The sequence below is a fragment of the Pangasianodon hypophthalmus genome, chromosome 15 (genome assembly GCF_027358585.1).
Source record: "Pangasianodon hypophthalmus isolate fPanHyp1 chromosome 15, fPanHyp1.pri, whole genome shotgun sequence".
Lineage (NCBI taxonomy): Eukaryota > Metazoa > Chordata > Actinopteri > Siluriformes > Pangasiidae > Pangasianodon > Pangasianodon hypophthalmus.
The window spans coordinates 5,835,001-5,852,736 of NC_069724.1; the positions used below are offsets into that span (position 1 = coordinate 5,835,001).

Below are 17,736 nucleotides of genomic sequence, written 5' to 3' on the forward strand. Positions count from 1 at the left end.
GTCATTGATGAACATTTTTCATCTTAGGCTTTGTCAGTAGAATTAAAGACTAAACCAACAATACGGAGGATTAGAAGTAGGTGACGAAGACAGGAAATACTAGCAGATGTCCTTTCCAAAGAGCCAGAAATTGTTCATAACTTATTTATTCAACATCATTTATTCTACCATAAAATAAGGTATTACTATTTTATAAATAATATTCATACATTCTATGGGCTTTTCTGCATAGCTGGCTATGGTTCTAGGCTTGCATGGTACCTACTGAAGGTCCGTTATAGGTGCTGACAAACATGCAGTCTTTTTTTTTTTTAACCCATTCTCCTCAGCTTCAGTGTTTAAATATTCTCCTTCAGGGCACCAAGCAAGGTGTCCAACTCCACAGTCATCATTCTCTCTGGCCTCCCAGACCCCAAGGCAGCAAGAAACCAACAAACCTGATAACATCCCTTCCAATGCACCCAAACATCAACCACAAATGGAATTTTAGCAAGAGTGATATATATATAGACACACTCCCTTCTTTCACTTAACACAAACAGCAAGGCTTGTGCTAACCCTGGTGTGGATCTATTTAAAAAATCTGAAAGTGAGAAAGGATGGCTGTTGATGTTTGATGGATATTTATTAGATCCTACATGTGAGACATATGCTTGCCCTAATTAGCAGTAATCCTCTCTGTTCCTATCAAAGACAAGTGCAAGAAGCAGACAGGAGGGGCATTAACGTTCTCACACCTTCTGGAACTTTGTTAATTAGATTGGTATGTAAGTTTATAATGAGTGTTTACTTTTATCGACCATTAAGAACCATATTATGTCCAAAAATAGTTTTGGTTTATAAAATTACATATCACCAGACACTTTAATAGGAACACTAATACATCTGCTCATTCTTGCGATCAACCAATTAGCTAATCATGAGGCAGCAGAGCAATATATCATATCATTATATTATCATATAATATCATGTATAATATCATGCAGATAGCGATCAAGAGCTACAATTTATTGAGTTTAGTGGTTGAGTATTTCTCGGGATTTTCATGTACAACAGTCTGTGGAGTTTACACAGAATGGTGCGAAAAATAGACCAAAAAAACCCCATCAAATTAGAGGTAGTTCTGTGGGTAGTAATGGCTTGCTGATGAGAGAGGTCAGAGGACAATGGCAAGCTGGTTCAAATGAAAGGAAGTCTACAGCAACTCAAATAACCACTCTTTACAACCATGGTGAGCATAAAAGCATCTCACAGCATATCAAACCTTGAGGTAGATGGGCTACAACAGCAGAAGACCACACTGGGTTCCACTCCTGTCAGCTAAGAACAAGAATCTGAGGCTACAGTGGGCCCAGGCTCATCGAAACTGGACAGGTGAAGACTACAGAAATGTCTTACTGCCTTACAGACAACAGAGGATTTTAAAAATTACATACCACTTCTTTATCAAACACCGAAGTTTCCTAACCAAATAATTCACCATTTACCAATTCACCAAGAGTTAATAAATATACTTGCATATTGCATACTATAACTTACATAGCTAACTGTATATAAATTGACCGTGATTTACTTTTGTGTAGTGAAAAAGAAATGCAGTCACTACACAGTGTCTTCAGAAAGGAAAGCAGTCATCATTTGATGAGAACATCATGTTGAAGGATATGAGGGCAGTGGCCTGTACAGCAAGTCCTCGGCTGTGTCAAGGAACATCGTGTTTCCGCAGCAGATTATTCAAAGTCTAGTCAGACACAAACTTTCCTCCAACATGCTCAGACTTCAGGATGTCATCAGTTTCAGTAGTGACTTATTCAACTGGTAAAGGAATGAAGGGGCCTAGGACATAGATTTCAGTCCACTGCCTTTTGCTCAATATTTAAAATAGTTCTATGAATAGAAAAATGAACATGTAATAAGTAAAGCATAAAATAGAGCATGCTAGAGGAAAATAATTAATGACAGAGTGTTATTTTTCTTATAACAGCACATCCTGAAGTGTTTTTTTCCACTTTTTTTTCCACATACCACACCAATATACCAACAGCAACAACTGTATTCATTTATTTATTGTAAAAAATCACGTCATACTTTTTATCCTTTTAAACTTATATTTAATGTTGTGGGACATCCATGAACAAGTTAGTTCCTGTTTTCACTTTCCCTCACCAGCCTCTCTTTTTTTTCTCACTCTCTTGAAGTTTTAAAACAAAAAAAAATTACAAAAAAAAGAAGACTTCCCCATATCAGAATATTTAAAGTTCCAGCTTTACTTCTAACCTTTACAAAGTGCTGACCCCTGAGACTGTAACCATATCAAACATTATACATTTTTAATAGTGTAAAATAACATAAATAATTTATTAGGACCTGCACTAATTTCAATTAATAAATATATAAAATTAATTAACACCTAGTGACTAATCGGAATTGAGAATTCGAAAGCACTGTAGTATAATAATGTTTAATTAATGAACATGTTATAATTTAGTATAATAAAATATACTGCATATACGCTAAAATTTTCTTCATTACTCTGGACAAACCTTGGATATTGTGCTTAATTTTAGCCAGACAAGTGCATTATGCAAACCTCAAAAAATTGTCATCTGCAGTTAAATGTCTATGAGATTGCTGAACTGAACACACACACACACACCCAAACACACATGCCAGTACTAAGCTGTTTAAAATGCGCAACATGCCGAGGTCAAAGAGGGACTTCTACCAGATGGCAGAGGGCTCTAATTTAGTGCAATTTACTTTAACTACCGGCGATTTCTGCCTATTTAAAAGTTAATGAACATTTTAGCATCATTAAAACTTCCATCAGTCTAAATATGCCTGTCACACCCTATGATAAAAGGGTGGGAGCGTCAAGCAGAATTTGTAGCGCATCGGAGCCAGGGCACAGCTCTCTCATCATGTGTACATTCTCCACAAGCATAGATGAGGGAATTACTACACTAGCGTAATATGTTCACTGACAGAATATAGTGTCATACCATTTATCCAAACTTCCTTTAATTAAAGTCATACATCTTTAACACAATATAAGACTCATTTCTTCAATCATTGTCAACATCATTGTGCCAGGGAAGATCCCTGTTTAGAATAGAAAACACCAGAGGTTTGAACTTCTTGGAGAATGTTGCCATCTGGTGGTTTAGAGCAGGACCATTAAGGTATGGACATATGGTATAGATCATATAGGGATATACATGACACAATCCTGCCTATATCTCATTCCAAATTTATTAGAAAATTCAGATCATATATTTCTCTTTACTGACTGGTTTTACTGAGCTTGGCAGCTGACAAAAGTATTTGAATATGAATTTCATATATCTACATTATATACACATAACAATTAATAAAATTAAAATTTTGCTTGAGGTCTGTATGGTTCTAGGTGCATTAGACATGTTGAGAAGGCTGAAGGATGAGCAGAGTAATCCGTAGAATATAAGCTAATTGGACACAAGCCAGGGCCGGATCAACCCCCCTGGGTCACCTGGGCAAGGGTGTCTGATGCTGAAAGACCCAAAACACCCGATGACCTCACGTAACATCACTTATGATGTGTCCAAGTGCATCACAAGATGTATTTTAAAACCTATCATGGTATGTAATAGAAAATTCCATTTTAACTTATTTTAACTTAATTTTAACTCTCAATCAAGTTCGGAGAATTATATATTTTGAACACTTTTACTTCAGTGTATCAGTTTCAACACTATCGATTATCAATTAATCAGATTAGACCCTGTGTCTTTTTTTCACAATTTTTCACTCCACCTTTCTGGTTAAACCTTAAACTTTCACACAGTTTTAACTAGTAACTCACGTTATAGAGCATTAATTCCTGAAATGTGTCTGGTGACCCCTAAAAGTGATTAAATTCTGTCTGGAGCACCAGAGCATCATGGGCAGCCAGTATCTGATTATAAACTGAATTGATTAGACTTATGTCAGTTTTGCTATGGTGTGTAGCTATCCAAGTACTCGATCAAAGCTTGACATTCACTGTGTGAGATAAATACACTTAGCTAGCAAGGTACAATGTTTTAGACATCTTTATTTACAGCATAAATAAAAAACACTTTCACATAAAAACATGAAATACAGTTGACATGTCAAAATATGTTAAAATGATGGAAGCTAGAAAGGATTTTGCTGTTGTCATTAACCTATTAATATCAATCACTTTTTATTAATAGTATTATTATATAAGCATTGTTATGTGTTTTAATGCAATTGTCTAAACATGGCAAAAATTTTACTGGAATATCTTGTTTGTTTAATGTCTACATTTGGACCATTGAGATTTTGGTAACTAATTCAATTATTCAATTCTATTTAATTCAATAACTAATATAATTATTGGTTCTTTACATTTTCAGTAACATCTGACTGAGGTTCAGAGACACTAAGTGCTGTCCTACCTAATTTTGCATAAGACAGAGCTGCAAAATATCTAATTTTTTCTTTGGTGCAAAATCAATGGCTGTATAATAACATCTAGCTATTCTATTGGGTTCATTTTGCTCTGTACTTTCTAATAAGGAAAGAATTTGGTCAAAATATCTACAACACCAGTTTAAACCAACATAAGCTAGATATGATTTATTAATTTTTCATGAATTGCAGAAAGAGCAAAAGTAATAACTCTCAGAGATGTGATTTGAGGTCAGAGTTCAATGTTCGATGCAGTTTTCAGTTTAAAAAACGGCTGCTTTTTCCTCTTGGGCATAATTTGTGATTCAGAGTAGGCGTTACAAGTTTTATGGGAAATGATTTGAAGCTGATGAGGTTTTAGTTTAAAAAAAAACTTCATTTGAATCTGATATATAAAGGGAAATGAAATATGCTAAGCTGATTATTTTCATATATATCCACTGCTTGCTTGTAATTCATGAGTTGAGTTTCCTGTCGGAAAAACTGATCGCACTTTCACTTGAAGGAATGCATTTCTCTATATTTTCTAAAACACATTTTAAATTCAAGGAATGAGAAGAAATGCCATAAATGCTTAGCCTAGTGTAAGTGGTAACACTTCAGTATATGTATTGAATACAGCAGTTATTTGTAATTTAGAAGTTATTTTTTGCTTTTTATATTCCTACCTTATATAGTAGATCAGCCAGACAACCCTTTAACTGCGAAATAAATTATACTGAATCCTTCAGAACAAACTTGCAAATATTAGGCTCATTATTTAAATGTGTACAAGGATTTTCTGGCTATTTATTGGAACTATAGAACTTTTTATGCCTAAACTTTCTGAGGGCACAACCCATTATTTGATTATTATTATTCATGGGTTTAATTATTCTTAAAGTTTGGATTAAAACACTGAATGAAGGTTACCAGTCAAAAAGGTTAATGCCTATATGAACTCAATAATAAATATAATATCCTCGATAATAATAGGTTGTGATTTACAGAAAACAAACAAACAAACAAAAAACTTTGACCCCTGGATATGTTTCACGGACCGCTGGGGTTCCCTGGACCACACTTTGAGTACCAATCTGTAGGTAGTAACTTAATAACTACTCTCTCTAGAAGCAGGCAAGTTAATTGATGATTCGTAAAATGACTGTGGCACTTTGTAATTATTGTAATAATTTGGCTCTCAATCCACTGTCTGAAAATATAAAGAAAAAAATGACATAAATGGCTGCTTTTAATTATATGTATTCAGTACAACGCTGTTTGTAGTGCCAAACTCCCAAATACTGGGTAGTTACTGTATGTCAGGGGAAAATATGGTACCAAGACAATCAACCTTGCTTATACTAAAAATTCCTCAGACTGTTTAGATATTAAAGAAGACAACACCAAAAAAATGGAGAAATGTTGCATAAATAGGATATTCAGATAAATTTCAATTTCATGTAAGAATTTCACAAACAATTAAAATATTGGTGGTATTTTACTTAATTAAGACATACATTTCCCAAAAGAGTATCTTTTTATCTTTATGTTTATGTGTGTCATTAGTTTGTTTTTACCAATAGTAATTTCATTAAGCTTCTTGAAGCAAGTTTTGAAATAATCACCTATAAATGCGTAGCATTTACTGTATTTTCTTCATATAGGAGCATCAAATGAAACTTTTTTTTAACTGAAGTGGAGGTTCATTTGCTCTCCAATTTGTAATAATTCTCATAATTTCCCATATTTAAGATGTGCACATGTCAGCTGAATGAATGATTTTCATAATATAACATTGTTATAAAGTGCTAAGGTCTCACAGCTTCATGAATGTATTGTGAGAAAAAATGATAATTATAATTAGAGTAATGTGGAAAGTCTCAGAAACGGCTTGTGAATTTGTTGGGGCAAGATAACATTAATTAAGGACATAGCCTCAAACAAAATGACGTCAAGAGGCTATCATAGGCAACTATCTAGTGAATTTTTAGATTATTTCCATAAAAGGAAGTTGAGAGTCGACAACATACATTAATAAAGCATACAGTATAACAGCCTGTTTTGAATGGTTTTAGACGTACCTTTGTTCAACTTTATTGATACCGCAGGTTTGCTTCCTGTCACAGTGTGTGAGGGTCAAAAGCCAAAGAGCTACTATCATTAACCATGGTTAAATAAAATTTTTAAATTCTAACTCGAGTATGTGTCAAAAAAAAACACACAAAACACCTGAAACTAAGTGAGAAACAAGGTCACCATGATCTGCATGCATTTCTGCTGTACGAATATTATCCACATTTCCTCCCAATCTTTGCAATATCTTACAATAGTTATTATTATTATTATTATTATTATTGTTATTATTATGTCAGTTAGCGATTTTTTGATCAGCACTACTCATTTATTCTAATCTCTCAGTCACATGATAGTTTGCTTTCTGTATTTAAGAGAAACTGTACAAAATGTCTGCACTGACTAAATGAGTTTGACACATCTTGCTGCAGAGCACTGAATTTTCACAGCCTTCTATTTCTGTAGTATAATACACTTCCACTTACAGACTGAAGGCTCAGGGGATCATAATCCAACTTAGTGTTTGAAAACTGAGAAAGTCAGCTGCTATAAAAGGAAGCGTTAAATGGATGGTTGTGCCTAATTTGAAACACTTCAGCGGTTCGCTCTCCTCCCTCTCTGACTATCAAACTCCACCAAAAGACAGAGTGTTTGAGCGACAGCGAGGGATGTGAGAATATACAGAGGGAGGGGCAGAGAGATACAGACAGATAAGAGAAGCGAGGTTAATATTTTGAAGAGAGAGAGAGGATTAAGAGGTGATTGACAGAAAAAGAATTGCAAAGACAGTTTTTTACAAAGAAACATTTCTTGTATGAAAAAAGGGAACACTTACTAAGGTTACAGTCTATCCCGATACAATCTGGTGGAGAGAGAGAGTGAGATGGTGAGATTAAAAAACAAACAAACAAAGGTTGCAAAATCATAATAATAAAAAGACATCCTTCAAGGTATAATCTGCAGACAAGCAAACAGCATTGCATGAAGCACACCATCCGGGGACAAGCCGAGAGTCAACCCTGCCCCTTTCACACAGCTCCACACCCACGGACACGGGAGCTCAGAAAGTCCACTTCGTCCTCACCATGACTTTCTGCTTGTGACACCTGGACACGTCTCACAAGCTAACACACAGCGAGTCACCAGTTTATTAGGTACACTTACCTTGCAGACATTTCATCTGGCATACGTACTATATAGGTGTACACTCTGTAGGTATACAATTACTGAGCAACAGAACTCATTTATCAAGCTGGATTCGAAACATTTTATTTGCAAATTGCTTGCAGGAGTATTTACACAAAAAAATGTGGTGTCCAGTTAGTTCGGAAAAATGTTTGTATCCTATGAGAACGCTTGAGTTTGTGTAAATTTGCATATAATGACTCTCACTAATGTGAACACTGACTGATCAGCATATAACTGCCAATGAGTTGCTGCAATTTTTTTAATACAGTTTACATTCTCAAGTTTAAATCGCTTACTTATTTCACTTATATTTTTCAAATGTAATCATTTCATTTTAATGACTTGAAAGAAAGCAATCCAAAACAAATCCATAAATTAAGACAAATAATACTAGCTATTCAGTTAGGCAACAGAAATGGCACTGTATAAAAGGAGGAGGAGTAAGTGTGTGTCTGGGGTAACTGACACTCTACAGTGGCTGAGCTGCATTACTGGATGATATAATGCATGCCACCCTTAGGAGGCACTCTTTTGGTTGCTGTTTGTCATTTAGTCATTTTGTCGTCTTCATCTCTCTGTGAGTTTTGTGGGCATCACTAAATGTAAATCAACTTTGTTGTGAACATGCTCAGGAATATATGTGACTGGTGTTTATTAGAATACATATGTGAGTATGAAGAAAATCAGCGTTACCGAAAATGTTGTAAATCTGTAATTTTTGGTAAAGCAGGTATTTTTTGTTCAGTTTGGCCTACAAAACTTTAAAAACTTTACTAAAAGATTGATAAGTAAGGCCCAATATGTCATCCCACATCTACCCTGTCCTAAATGGAAAGGGACCATCGCTGACCAAATATTATTTGGGTGGTGGATCATTCTCAGCACAGCAGTTACACTGATGAGTGTGTACTGCTGCTATGAGTGTATCATGTGCTGCAGTGTGGGCTTTTTGCCACTTAATGACACACTCATACAAAACAGAACATAACTCTTTTTTTGTGCAGAATTGGTCTTTGAAATCAGTGTCTATTCCTTCATCAATGATCGCCTTCTACTACCACTGACGCTGGATGGATATATTTGATTAGCGAACTGCTTCTCAACCCGGCAGTGATAAAAAGGATAAAAAAACAGCAATTGTGCTAATACACTTAGAACACACACTGTCCTGGCAATATCAATCGATGCTGAAAATGGCCCACCAGCCAAATAATATCTGGTCATTGATGGACCTGTGATGGCTCCTTTTCACTGGTAGAGAGGCTCAGACTTTGTGTAATAAAAGTAATTGTACACCCATATGGTAAGTGTAGCTGACATTATGACTGTAAATATTACTGGTAACTCAGTGTATGTGTGCATTAGTGCACTCCTTCGACAGGCTTAATATGCACAAGCTCAGGTGAACAGCAGAAGTTACTTGGTGAGACGACCGCTCTGTCCATTCGGAGTCTCCTGGAGTGGGTGGAGCCAAAGGGGAAGAAAGGGGCAGCCTGCACCAACAGCCAAGTGCAACAATGCCGGCTTGACCAATTAATCTTTTTTACTTTCCTGCTCTGCTTTTCTCATCTGAGAGAATTTAGTAGAAAAATTTAGTTCTACATAATGTTATATAATGTGCAGTAGTCTGAGAAGGAGGAGCATGGATCAGTCAGTCCATAAATGCCCCCTTACTGCTGAAATCCTTTGAGGTAAGATAAGTAACAGGAAACAAGCTTTTTGGTATTTTCATAAACGCAGTAGTATAGATTCATATAAATAGCGAAAGCACTTTTGGCTGTGGTGAGCTCTCCGGCTGTCAACCACTACAGAAGAGTGAGCACAGACAGCCAGGGACCAGCATCACTGACCTGCCACACACAAACCCACCCACTCTCTCTGTCTCTGTCTCTCTCTCTCTCTCTCTCACACACACACACACAATTTGTTTTCCATAATGACTCTCACTCTGGGTAAGATCCATATTATTCCAGCTAAAATGGTGAGCTGAATGTCAGACATATAAATGCAGTGAACAAGAGAATCCCCAAGTGTTCAAACATTATCTCTATCCATTCCGTTTGTAGCATTTCTGAGATTACCATGAACAAAAATCTTGGCACATTGTCCTGTATTGAGACCCTTTTCAACCCTGTTTTAACCCTGTTTTACGTGTAATCCTACGAGAAACAGTCACAAGAAGGGTGAAATGCGCTGTTGCCTTTTTTTGGTCACAAAATTGAAAACTTTTTCAGAAAAGAGCAGAGTGACGTCAAACACTTTTTTTTTTACCTCTTGACCAATCAGATCTCATATTGGGGGCAAGTGAGAAAAACAAATATATAGGACAAAGTGCTGGTGAAAATTAATCTTGTTAATGTTGACATTTTGATTTGAAAATTATTTATGCCCAATGTGATGTCCCAATTTAAACTGTATACACAGCTCAAATGTTCTTTATCTTCTAACTCCAAAGCTTTGTTTCATCTATATTACAGATAATAATAAATCTAGATAGCAAGCTAGGCTAGTTAGTCAGCCAGCTAGGATTGGTAAGAGTGTTGTTAATGTTAAAGGATTTTTTTTTTCATATCTGCACAAAAGGCACTCCAGCTAACTCTTTATGTGAAAGCTTCGCTAAGAGTACTCTAGTTTCGTCCAACTTTCCTGAGTAATACATTATAAGGTAATTCTGATAACTTCCCCATTCTTAAAGATTTTGTAGAATCAATGAGCTATCAGCCCAAATCTGAGACATTTCCAGGTTTATGTGTCTATACTAGTAATTCAAAAACCCAAATTCTTCCCTCTCAAAAAGTAGTCCCATCTCTGAAAAAGACTATTTATACAGATTTTTAACTTACCTACATGTTTAGAATAAATGTTTATTGATGCCCTAAAAACTGCCTTTAAAATCAGTCAAACAAACAGGTTTTCTTTTTTATTTTTCTTTTGAAAAGGAAATGTGTCAAAATCTTGTCCATGATAATCCGTATATTTTATAGCTGGGGCTGAAAAAAAGGCTGGAGTAATGAAATTATACATTTGTGAAGGTATTTTTGTGTCCTAATGTGACTTTGCTCTTCCAAACAATCTTTCTTTTTTACTAATCACTATGTTATATGGTAGAAAACAGTGGCGGGTCTGTATGAAGTGGAGCATAAATCCTCTAATTGGGACATCTCAATTTCCAGCCTGAGGCTGAGCGATGCATGTCGTCTACATTTCAACCCCCTGCTACACGCCACAAACGCTGGAGCTGCATCAAATATTTAAGATGTTTTCATGCTTTCCATTTTTGGCTTATTGAAGGCATATGCAATCTATTTTCCCCTAGGTTTGGGTAATCGGAATAAGAGCCTAACTGGGATACGCTACTTTGAATAAGATATTTATATGAGAGGTGACAGGGCCAGAATGTTATTTATGAATGTGCACTGGAATGTGCATTGAAATGTGATTAATTTCACTGTGAATATAGCAGAATGGATAGGAAGTCTGTGATCTCAGAGCATCTCACTAAACTTCCATGCACTTCCACCGACTGTGTATAGAGATGCAGCGAGCAGCAACAGCATCAGTCACATCTCCTGGGACAGTGGGGTTTGGGGCAAGGGGGGTGCAGGCGGTGTCAAGGGGGGACTTAAAATTAAACCACTGGATTTCACTCTTCAAAGTCTTATTATCCACTACGTTAAATCATGTAAGTGAGCTGGTCTCCTGGCTGTCCGCTCCAGAGCTGCAGACACGATAGCCATTGAAGGCTGCAGAGATGGAGTGAAAACTATGCTGAGAATAGAGGAGAAGAGAAGAGAAGGAGAAAACAGGGTAAGAGAAGAGAAGAGATGAATAATGATTTCTGGGAACTACAGAACCCCATGTGATGACGAACAGTGCCACCTGCTGACTCTACTCTCAGCTCTTTTAATGCCTTTGGACATTGTCCAGAGAGCAGGAAATGCCAGGGTCAGAGGTCAAAGGTTACCTAAGTTGACGGTGAGTTTGACTTTTCCTCCGTCCAGCTCCAGGCGCAGGGTGTCGGCGGACTCTGAGGAGGTGGTGGCCATGAGCAAACCGTAAGCCCTCTGGGACATGAAGCGCAGCGAGACATCCTCAGCTTCCGTGTGCATGGCGCGAGGCATAAGCACCTTCAGAAACATGCTGCCATCATAACTCAGCACTGTGGACTCTGCAGAGGAGAAACACAAAACACTTACTTATTATGTCTTATTTCTGATTATTCACAATTAAAACACAGCGTGGGTGTAATTCAGCATATTTTGGATTATGTTTCTATAGCATAACACCCGTCCTGGTTTATTCCTTACATATCTTAGGGATTTCATTAAAAAAACAAAAATCCTTCATGCCATAACTTTCTCAGGATACCAGACTAATACACTGAATGCTACAGAATAAGACTCAAGTATGATTACTAACACTCTGCAGCTACAGGCTGCACAATCAGGGCACTCTTGTATGACAGCATGTGGTAACAGTGTGATCTGAACACACATCAGTGAAGTTTTCTGCTTTACTAACATGCACATAATGAATAAGAAAAGCAAAACGGTGGGTAATGTTGAGCTTTAATGCATCTCACTCACCGAGCTAATCTGGTTTTAAACACTGGTTAAAATAGAAGTGTATAATTTTCATATGATTACCTGAAATATTCTTCATATGTGCGCTAATATACTGGAAATAGGAACATGCAGAGATGAGAATGAGATTGTCGAAAAGTAGACACAACCAGCTGGCTGACAGAACTTACAGCAAATGTGACTTCCTGTCTCACTGTGCCCAGTCCTGTGTTCTGATATGTTCAGTCATATCAGAACACTTTAAAGCACATCGGCTTGTTAGCCATTTTGTTCTGCTTTTTGTTGTTCCATGCATGCATTGTTGTTCCGTGATGCATCGACAATATAGTTCTTCTTTAGCAGCTACAGCTTTTTTTTCAATGTTATAGATGAAAAAATTCTGTTACTTGTATGCTGGCAGATTTTTGTCAGTGCAGATGCAAGAACAGCATCTGAGAATAAAAATGGCTTCTGCCAAAACAAATTAACAAAATCACAGCAATAAATCATAAAGTAACAAAATACAGTCTTTAAACCTTAGCTGTTCTTTGCAAGGAGCTCTGTGTTATCTGCTAATTAATGTAATGAATTTTACACTAATTATAAGGATGCTTTACTATGAACACCCTCCCCACCTCCAAAAAATCTATTAAAAAAAATAATAAAAATACCACTGTAGGACTATATATGATTTGAATCGGTCACAGTGACAGCTAATATTAATCCACAATTTCTTTATTTTATAATGTCCTCAAAATATCTGAAGAAATCAGACTAATAGTCCAAAAAATCAGACTTCTGCTGTAATTTGAACAGTCCAGCTAATTTATTTTTCATTCAGGCTAAATTTAAGTTAACTATGACCTTATTCCATAACAACAGGACTGACATTTGATCCCACTAATTTAGACATTTGGTCTCTATTAGACAACCATTAATGATGGGCTTCTCTCATTGAGATTCCACTTACAGACAACAGATGGCAGAAGGGAGTTAGAAATCCCACAGCACTACCAGAACACAAACAAAGGGCAAAGTGAATTTGTGTCACTGTGAATAAGATTCCATTTCTGTAAGCTTTGTGGCTCATGTGGCATTACTCATTTCTGCTCAGATCACAAACAGTACAATGCAGTACAATGCTCCAAATCCCCCTCTTCTCTCTACCCTCCACATTAAAGCCTCTCCACCCTCACCAGTTTCACAGTTGGGCCCCAGGTATCCAGTGCCGGTGCAGTCGCATATGTGGCGGTTCCAGCCTTCGTGGCAATGGCCGCCATGGGAACAGGGCTCGGTGCTGCAGCGTCGGTGGGTCTCACGTGTGCAGGAGACACTGACGCCTGCCGCACTCTGCAGCTCGGCCAGACGCCGCAGGTCCCGGCTCCGACCGTCTACAAACATGTCCCGCATGCAGCCCACGAAGCCCAACCGCAGAGATGCTGTCCACACCTCGGGGGGCAGAGGAAGAGCCTTGCTTTCCTCAGGGAGACCACCAAGGTACATGTCACCATCCAGGTCCAGGATCTCACTGCCTTCATTGGTGGAGAAGGGCATGCTGCGGCCGTTCACTGAGATGGAGCCTGGAGGAAGAAACGAGGAGCAGTGAGAAAAGACGGACGCGGGAGAATGTAACCTAGGTATCGCCAAACCTAGCATTAGATAACATTGAGGTGTGGTATGTAAAAATTTCAAATAATTCAAATCCTCTTTTGTGAAGTAGGGACATTATCAGGTGCTGTCCTTTGGCACTATATCAACATCCTTATGATCCACATTGGAGATTTGAATGAGTAGCCTCTTTCACCACGTGTATTTTTAAATAGGAGCATCTTTATTGTCTATTAATTCTAAGTATCACGACTAGGCAATATTTTTACCACAGGTTTTTAAATGCAAGTTGAAGCTTTATGATCCCTAAGTTTCACAACCTCTGATGGACAATGGTTTTAACCATCTTAACCAGTAAGAGTATTTCCTGTTCTCTGACTATGGCTGATGAACATTTTGTTTCTCCACATCGACAATGTATTTGTTTAAACTAGTTAAGCATTTGGTAGCTAAGGATATCCTTAGTTTACTACATGCCCTGATTTCTGTGAGTGACCCTGTATTAGTCAGTGTTTTTATTGTGATATTAAATGTTTTCCAGATTCAATCACAGATTAAAAAATAAACAAGTGAAGACACCAGGGTATAAGTAGCCAAAACAGTCTAAAATCCAAGATCTTGGAAATTCAATTAGAAGACAAGTTTAAGGCCTTTAATTCATATAAAGTAATTTCAGTCAGATTTTTAAGGAAAACCTGTCACTCCCATTGTACAGTGATCCGTGGTTCCTTTCAACCAAGCCACGGCTAGGCGTGGAATAACAAGCAATAAAAAAAACCCACAAACTTACTATACTATACTTAAAAATAAAAATGCTGGATTTATTTTGCATATAAGGGATCAGCTTTGACTGAATGTCTTAACTTAGCTTCATCAGTGTCAATCAATAGATACACTAATTAAATAAATAATACAGTATATCAGCTTAATAAGCATTAATAAGAACAATAAAAGTGCATACCTATCATCTCCTATTTATAAAAGACTTTCATAGCAGGAGTGACATATAAAACTGCACAATCGATCCACAGAGTGGAAGGAATTTGTCGGTGTGAAAACAAACCCAGAATTGATCTTGGACACATACTCAAGTATTCAGGCTCTATGAGCACCCTTAAACACGGGATCCTGTTACAAATGTGTTTCAATCCAGTGACTAGATTTTTCTCCAAAAAGCTCATTTCCATGGTGCTTAAAAATTTGTTTCCCCATCAGATTGATAATAACTGGCACACTGAAGTGCACAGACATGGAAAGACTGTACCTGGAAAGGTTCTGATAGTTGTTCCCATGTAACTGTCTAAGAACTTTTGCAAGTATGTATAAAGTATTTATCAGACAGTATTTAGGAGAACACTATTTGTCTACACTGTTTTTTATTCTATTCTCTATGTATTACTATGTGCTTTTTTAAACTTCTTTGTAGAGTTTATGCACTTAGTTAAGTCCTCACTTAGATTATGAATTTGTGCTTTTTAGCTGCAGACTAGACCACTCTAGAACTTGCATGAACCAGCATTAGCTGGACTAGAGTCTTTTAGGTTGTGAACTTCATTAAGTACTTTTCATAATTATGCCTTCAGGTGTGGGCTCTTTTTGTAAGTCACTCTCAATAAAAGAGTCAGCCAAATGACGAAATGTAAAAATGTAATATAAATGCATTATGTATACATCAGACAGTTCGTGGGTGGACCGTCTGAGGCTAAGTCTAGAGGAAGAGAAGCATTAGAAATGGATTAATCAGTGGATAATGCATGCATTTTCACTTTTTTCCACTTACAGTTTGGTAAGTTTGGTCAAATGTGAAAGTGGAAGGTTATGTATGTAACGATGGAGGAATGCCAGGATGGTTACGTTCTTAGTGGAGTTTTCAGGTTTACCCATTTCCTTGCTGAGTACCAACAGAAAAGTCATCACCATGTGACCATGACTGTGACCACACATAAAAAGTACTGCTACTTAATGCTCGTCCACCAGCCATTTTTATCAAGCCAAGTGACCCAGGTGGCCTGGTGGTCCTCCACTCAGTTTTAGAACCTCTGTAACATACATAACCTTGCACTGTACTTCCTTTTGCTCCAAACCTCCAGGACAGTTTCTTTCAGAACTAGTGGAGTTTCCTGTTTGCATGTTTCCTTGCCGAGTACCAACAGAAAAGTTGTTACCTCATGACAATGACCATGGCCCCACATAGGTTGCCTATAAAAGTTCCTGTAATGCTCGTCCTCTGGACACTCTCAGCCAAGACGGTTTCCTTCAGAACTAGTGGCGTTTTCCGGTTTGCTTTTTTCCTTGCCAAATACCAGCAGAAAAGGTGGCACCTCATAACCATGACCATGGCCCACATGGCCTGCCTAAAAAGGGCCCTACTATGTCCTGTTTATCACCTGGTCATTCTCATCAACATGAGTGACCCAGGTGGCCAGGAAGTTGTCGAACCATGTGCATAACCCTCCGTTCTACTTCCTGTCTTTCCAGACCACCAGAGCAGCTTGCTACTAGTGGAGGTCATATACCAAAAGTCATCACAAGGGTTTGTAATGCACCCGGCATACCTCATCAGACCACAACAAACAGCACTCATAAATACTCCCAATACCATTATTATACCTTTTATTATACCATTATTATACCTTTATTGAGATTAAGAATTACTAATAGTCAACTGAGGATAAAAATCACTCACATGCTCATTCTGATATTGAGAATAAGAATCGTCTTGGGGCTGTATACTATTGAGTTTGAGGATCACCCAAAAATACAGAGCACATCGGCTGCAATGAAGCAACAGTCAGTCTGTACAATATGGCAAATTGAGACGGTGAGCTCCATGTTGCCGCTATGCACATATGCACAAGTGCATCCCAGGAGTTATCCATACTACAAGTTGAATAGCATTTAATAGTAGAAGGCACCTTTTGACCTGTGTTTAAGTATGCATGCACAACCTCTTCCTTTAACCAATGGGTTAAACAGGGAAGGCTCATTATGGTGCTCCCCAAAGCACAAACAGTTGGCCCACCAGCTGGCCGTCACTTTCACATAACGCTTGAGAGCCCTTACTGGACACAGGGCTAGTCTGGGAACATTCTCATTTGCAAGAGCAGACAGGTTTGATAGGTATTTTAAAATATCATGGCATTAGTATCTTTGGGAGGAATCCTAGTCTCAGTCACAGTGTGACACGTTTGAACTCTGGTCCCCAATGCATACACTGCATGTGAGTGATAACAAATTCAATTCACAGATTCATTTGGCCATAGCGAGGGCCAAAAAAATAAAAAAGTCATTACAAGTCTTACATTTTAGCCCAATCTTGCACTGGTTCATATGGCACATCGCACTAAGTCCAGATACCACTGTGGGATCACTGTATCATGTGAAACTCAGATACATTTCCACACCTTTATGAAAAGATTTGACTAGTTTATGTGCACCCAGTAGCAAACTGTCTGTCCCATGTTCACCTTTAGGGTAGACCCAGAAAGAGATATTTCTAACTCTAAAACACTGTTCATGGTGTAACATATGAGGTTTATGCCCAGTGTTTTGCTCATAGTGAGAAAACCTTCCACTTTCCAGCAAAAAAAATAGCATAAAAAGTGAGCATAAAGATAGAGAATGGGCACTTACAAGATATCAGACTATTGGCAAATTGGCCAGTATAATGGGGTCTTTTACTCTGTTGCAGGGGACACCCACACACTTGGTGCCATGGATAACCCAAAGGAAAGGATACATCACTCCACTAATTTGCTGTATACCACAGCAATGGAAATGTGCAGATGCATATTTCAGATCTATGGTCACAGCCAGTCATGTTTGTTCACTGTTCACTGGCATCACATCTGATATACATAGTGGATGG

General features: G+C 37.6%; 1 protein-coding gene across 14 annotated transcripts in view; it reads right to left on the minus strand.

Annotated features, from left to right (window-relative positions):
- Window positions 1-17,736, minus strand: part of nrxn2a (neurexin 2a) — a 342,233-nt gene that overhangs the window by 175,298 nt on the left and 149,199 nt on the right. For 13 of the 14 annotated variants that reach the window (XM_034311208.2, XM_026938618.3, XM_053240211.1 and 10 more), the window contains 3 exons: window positions 13,457-13,840; window positions 11,663-11,866; window positions 7,346-7,372 (listed from right to left, as the gene is read on the minus strand). In XM_034311208.2, coding sequence (XP_034167099.2) covers window positions 7,346-7,372; window positions 11,663-11,866; window positions 13,457-13,840 — 615 coding nt within the window. The remainder of the gene's footprint in view (window positions 1-7,345; window positions 7,373-11,662; window positions 11,867-13,456; window positions 13,841-17,736) is intronic. The other variant, XM_034311203.2, reaches the window with a different exon arrangement.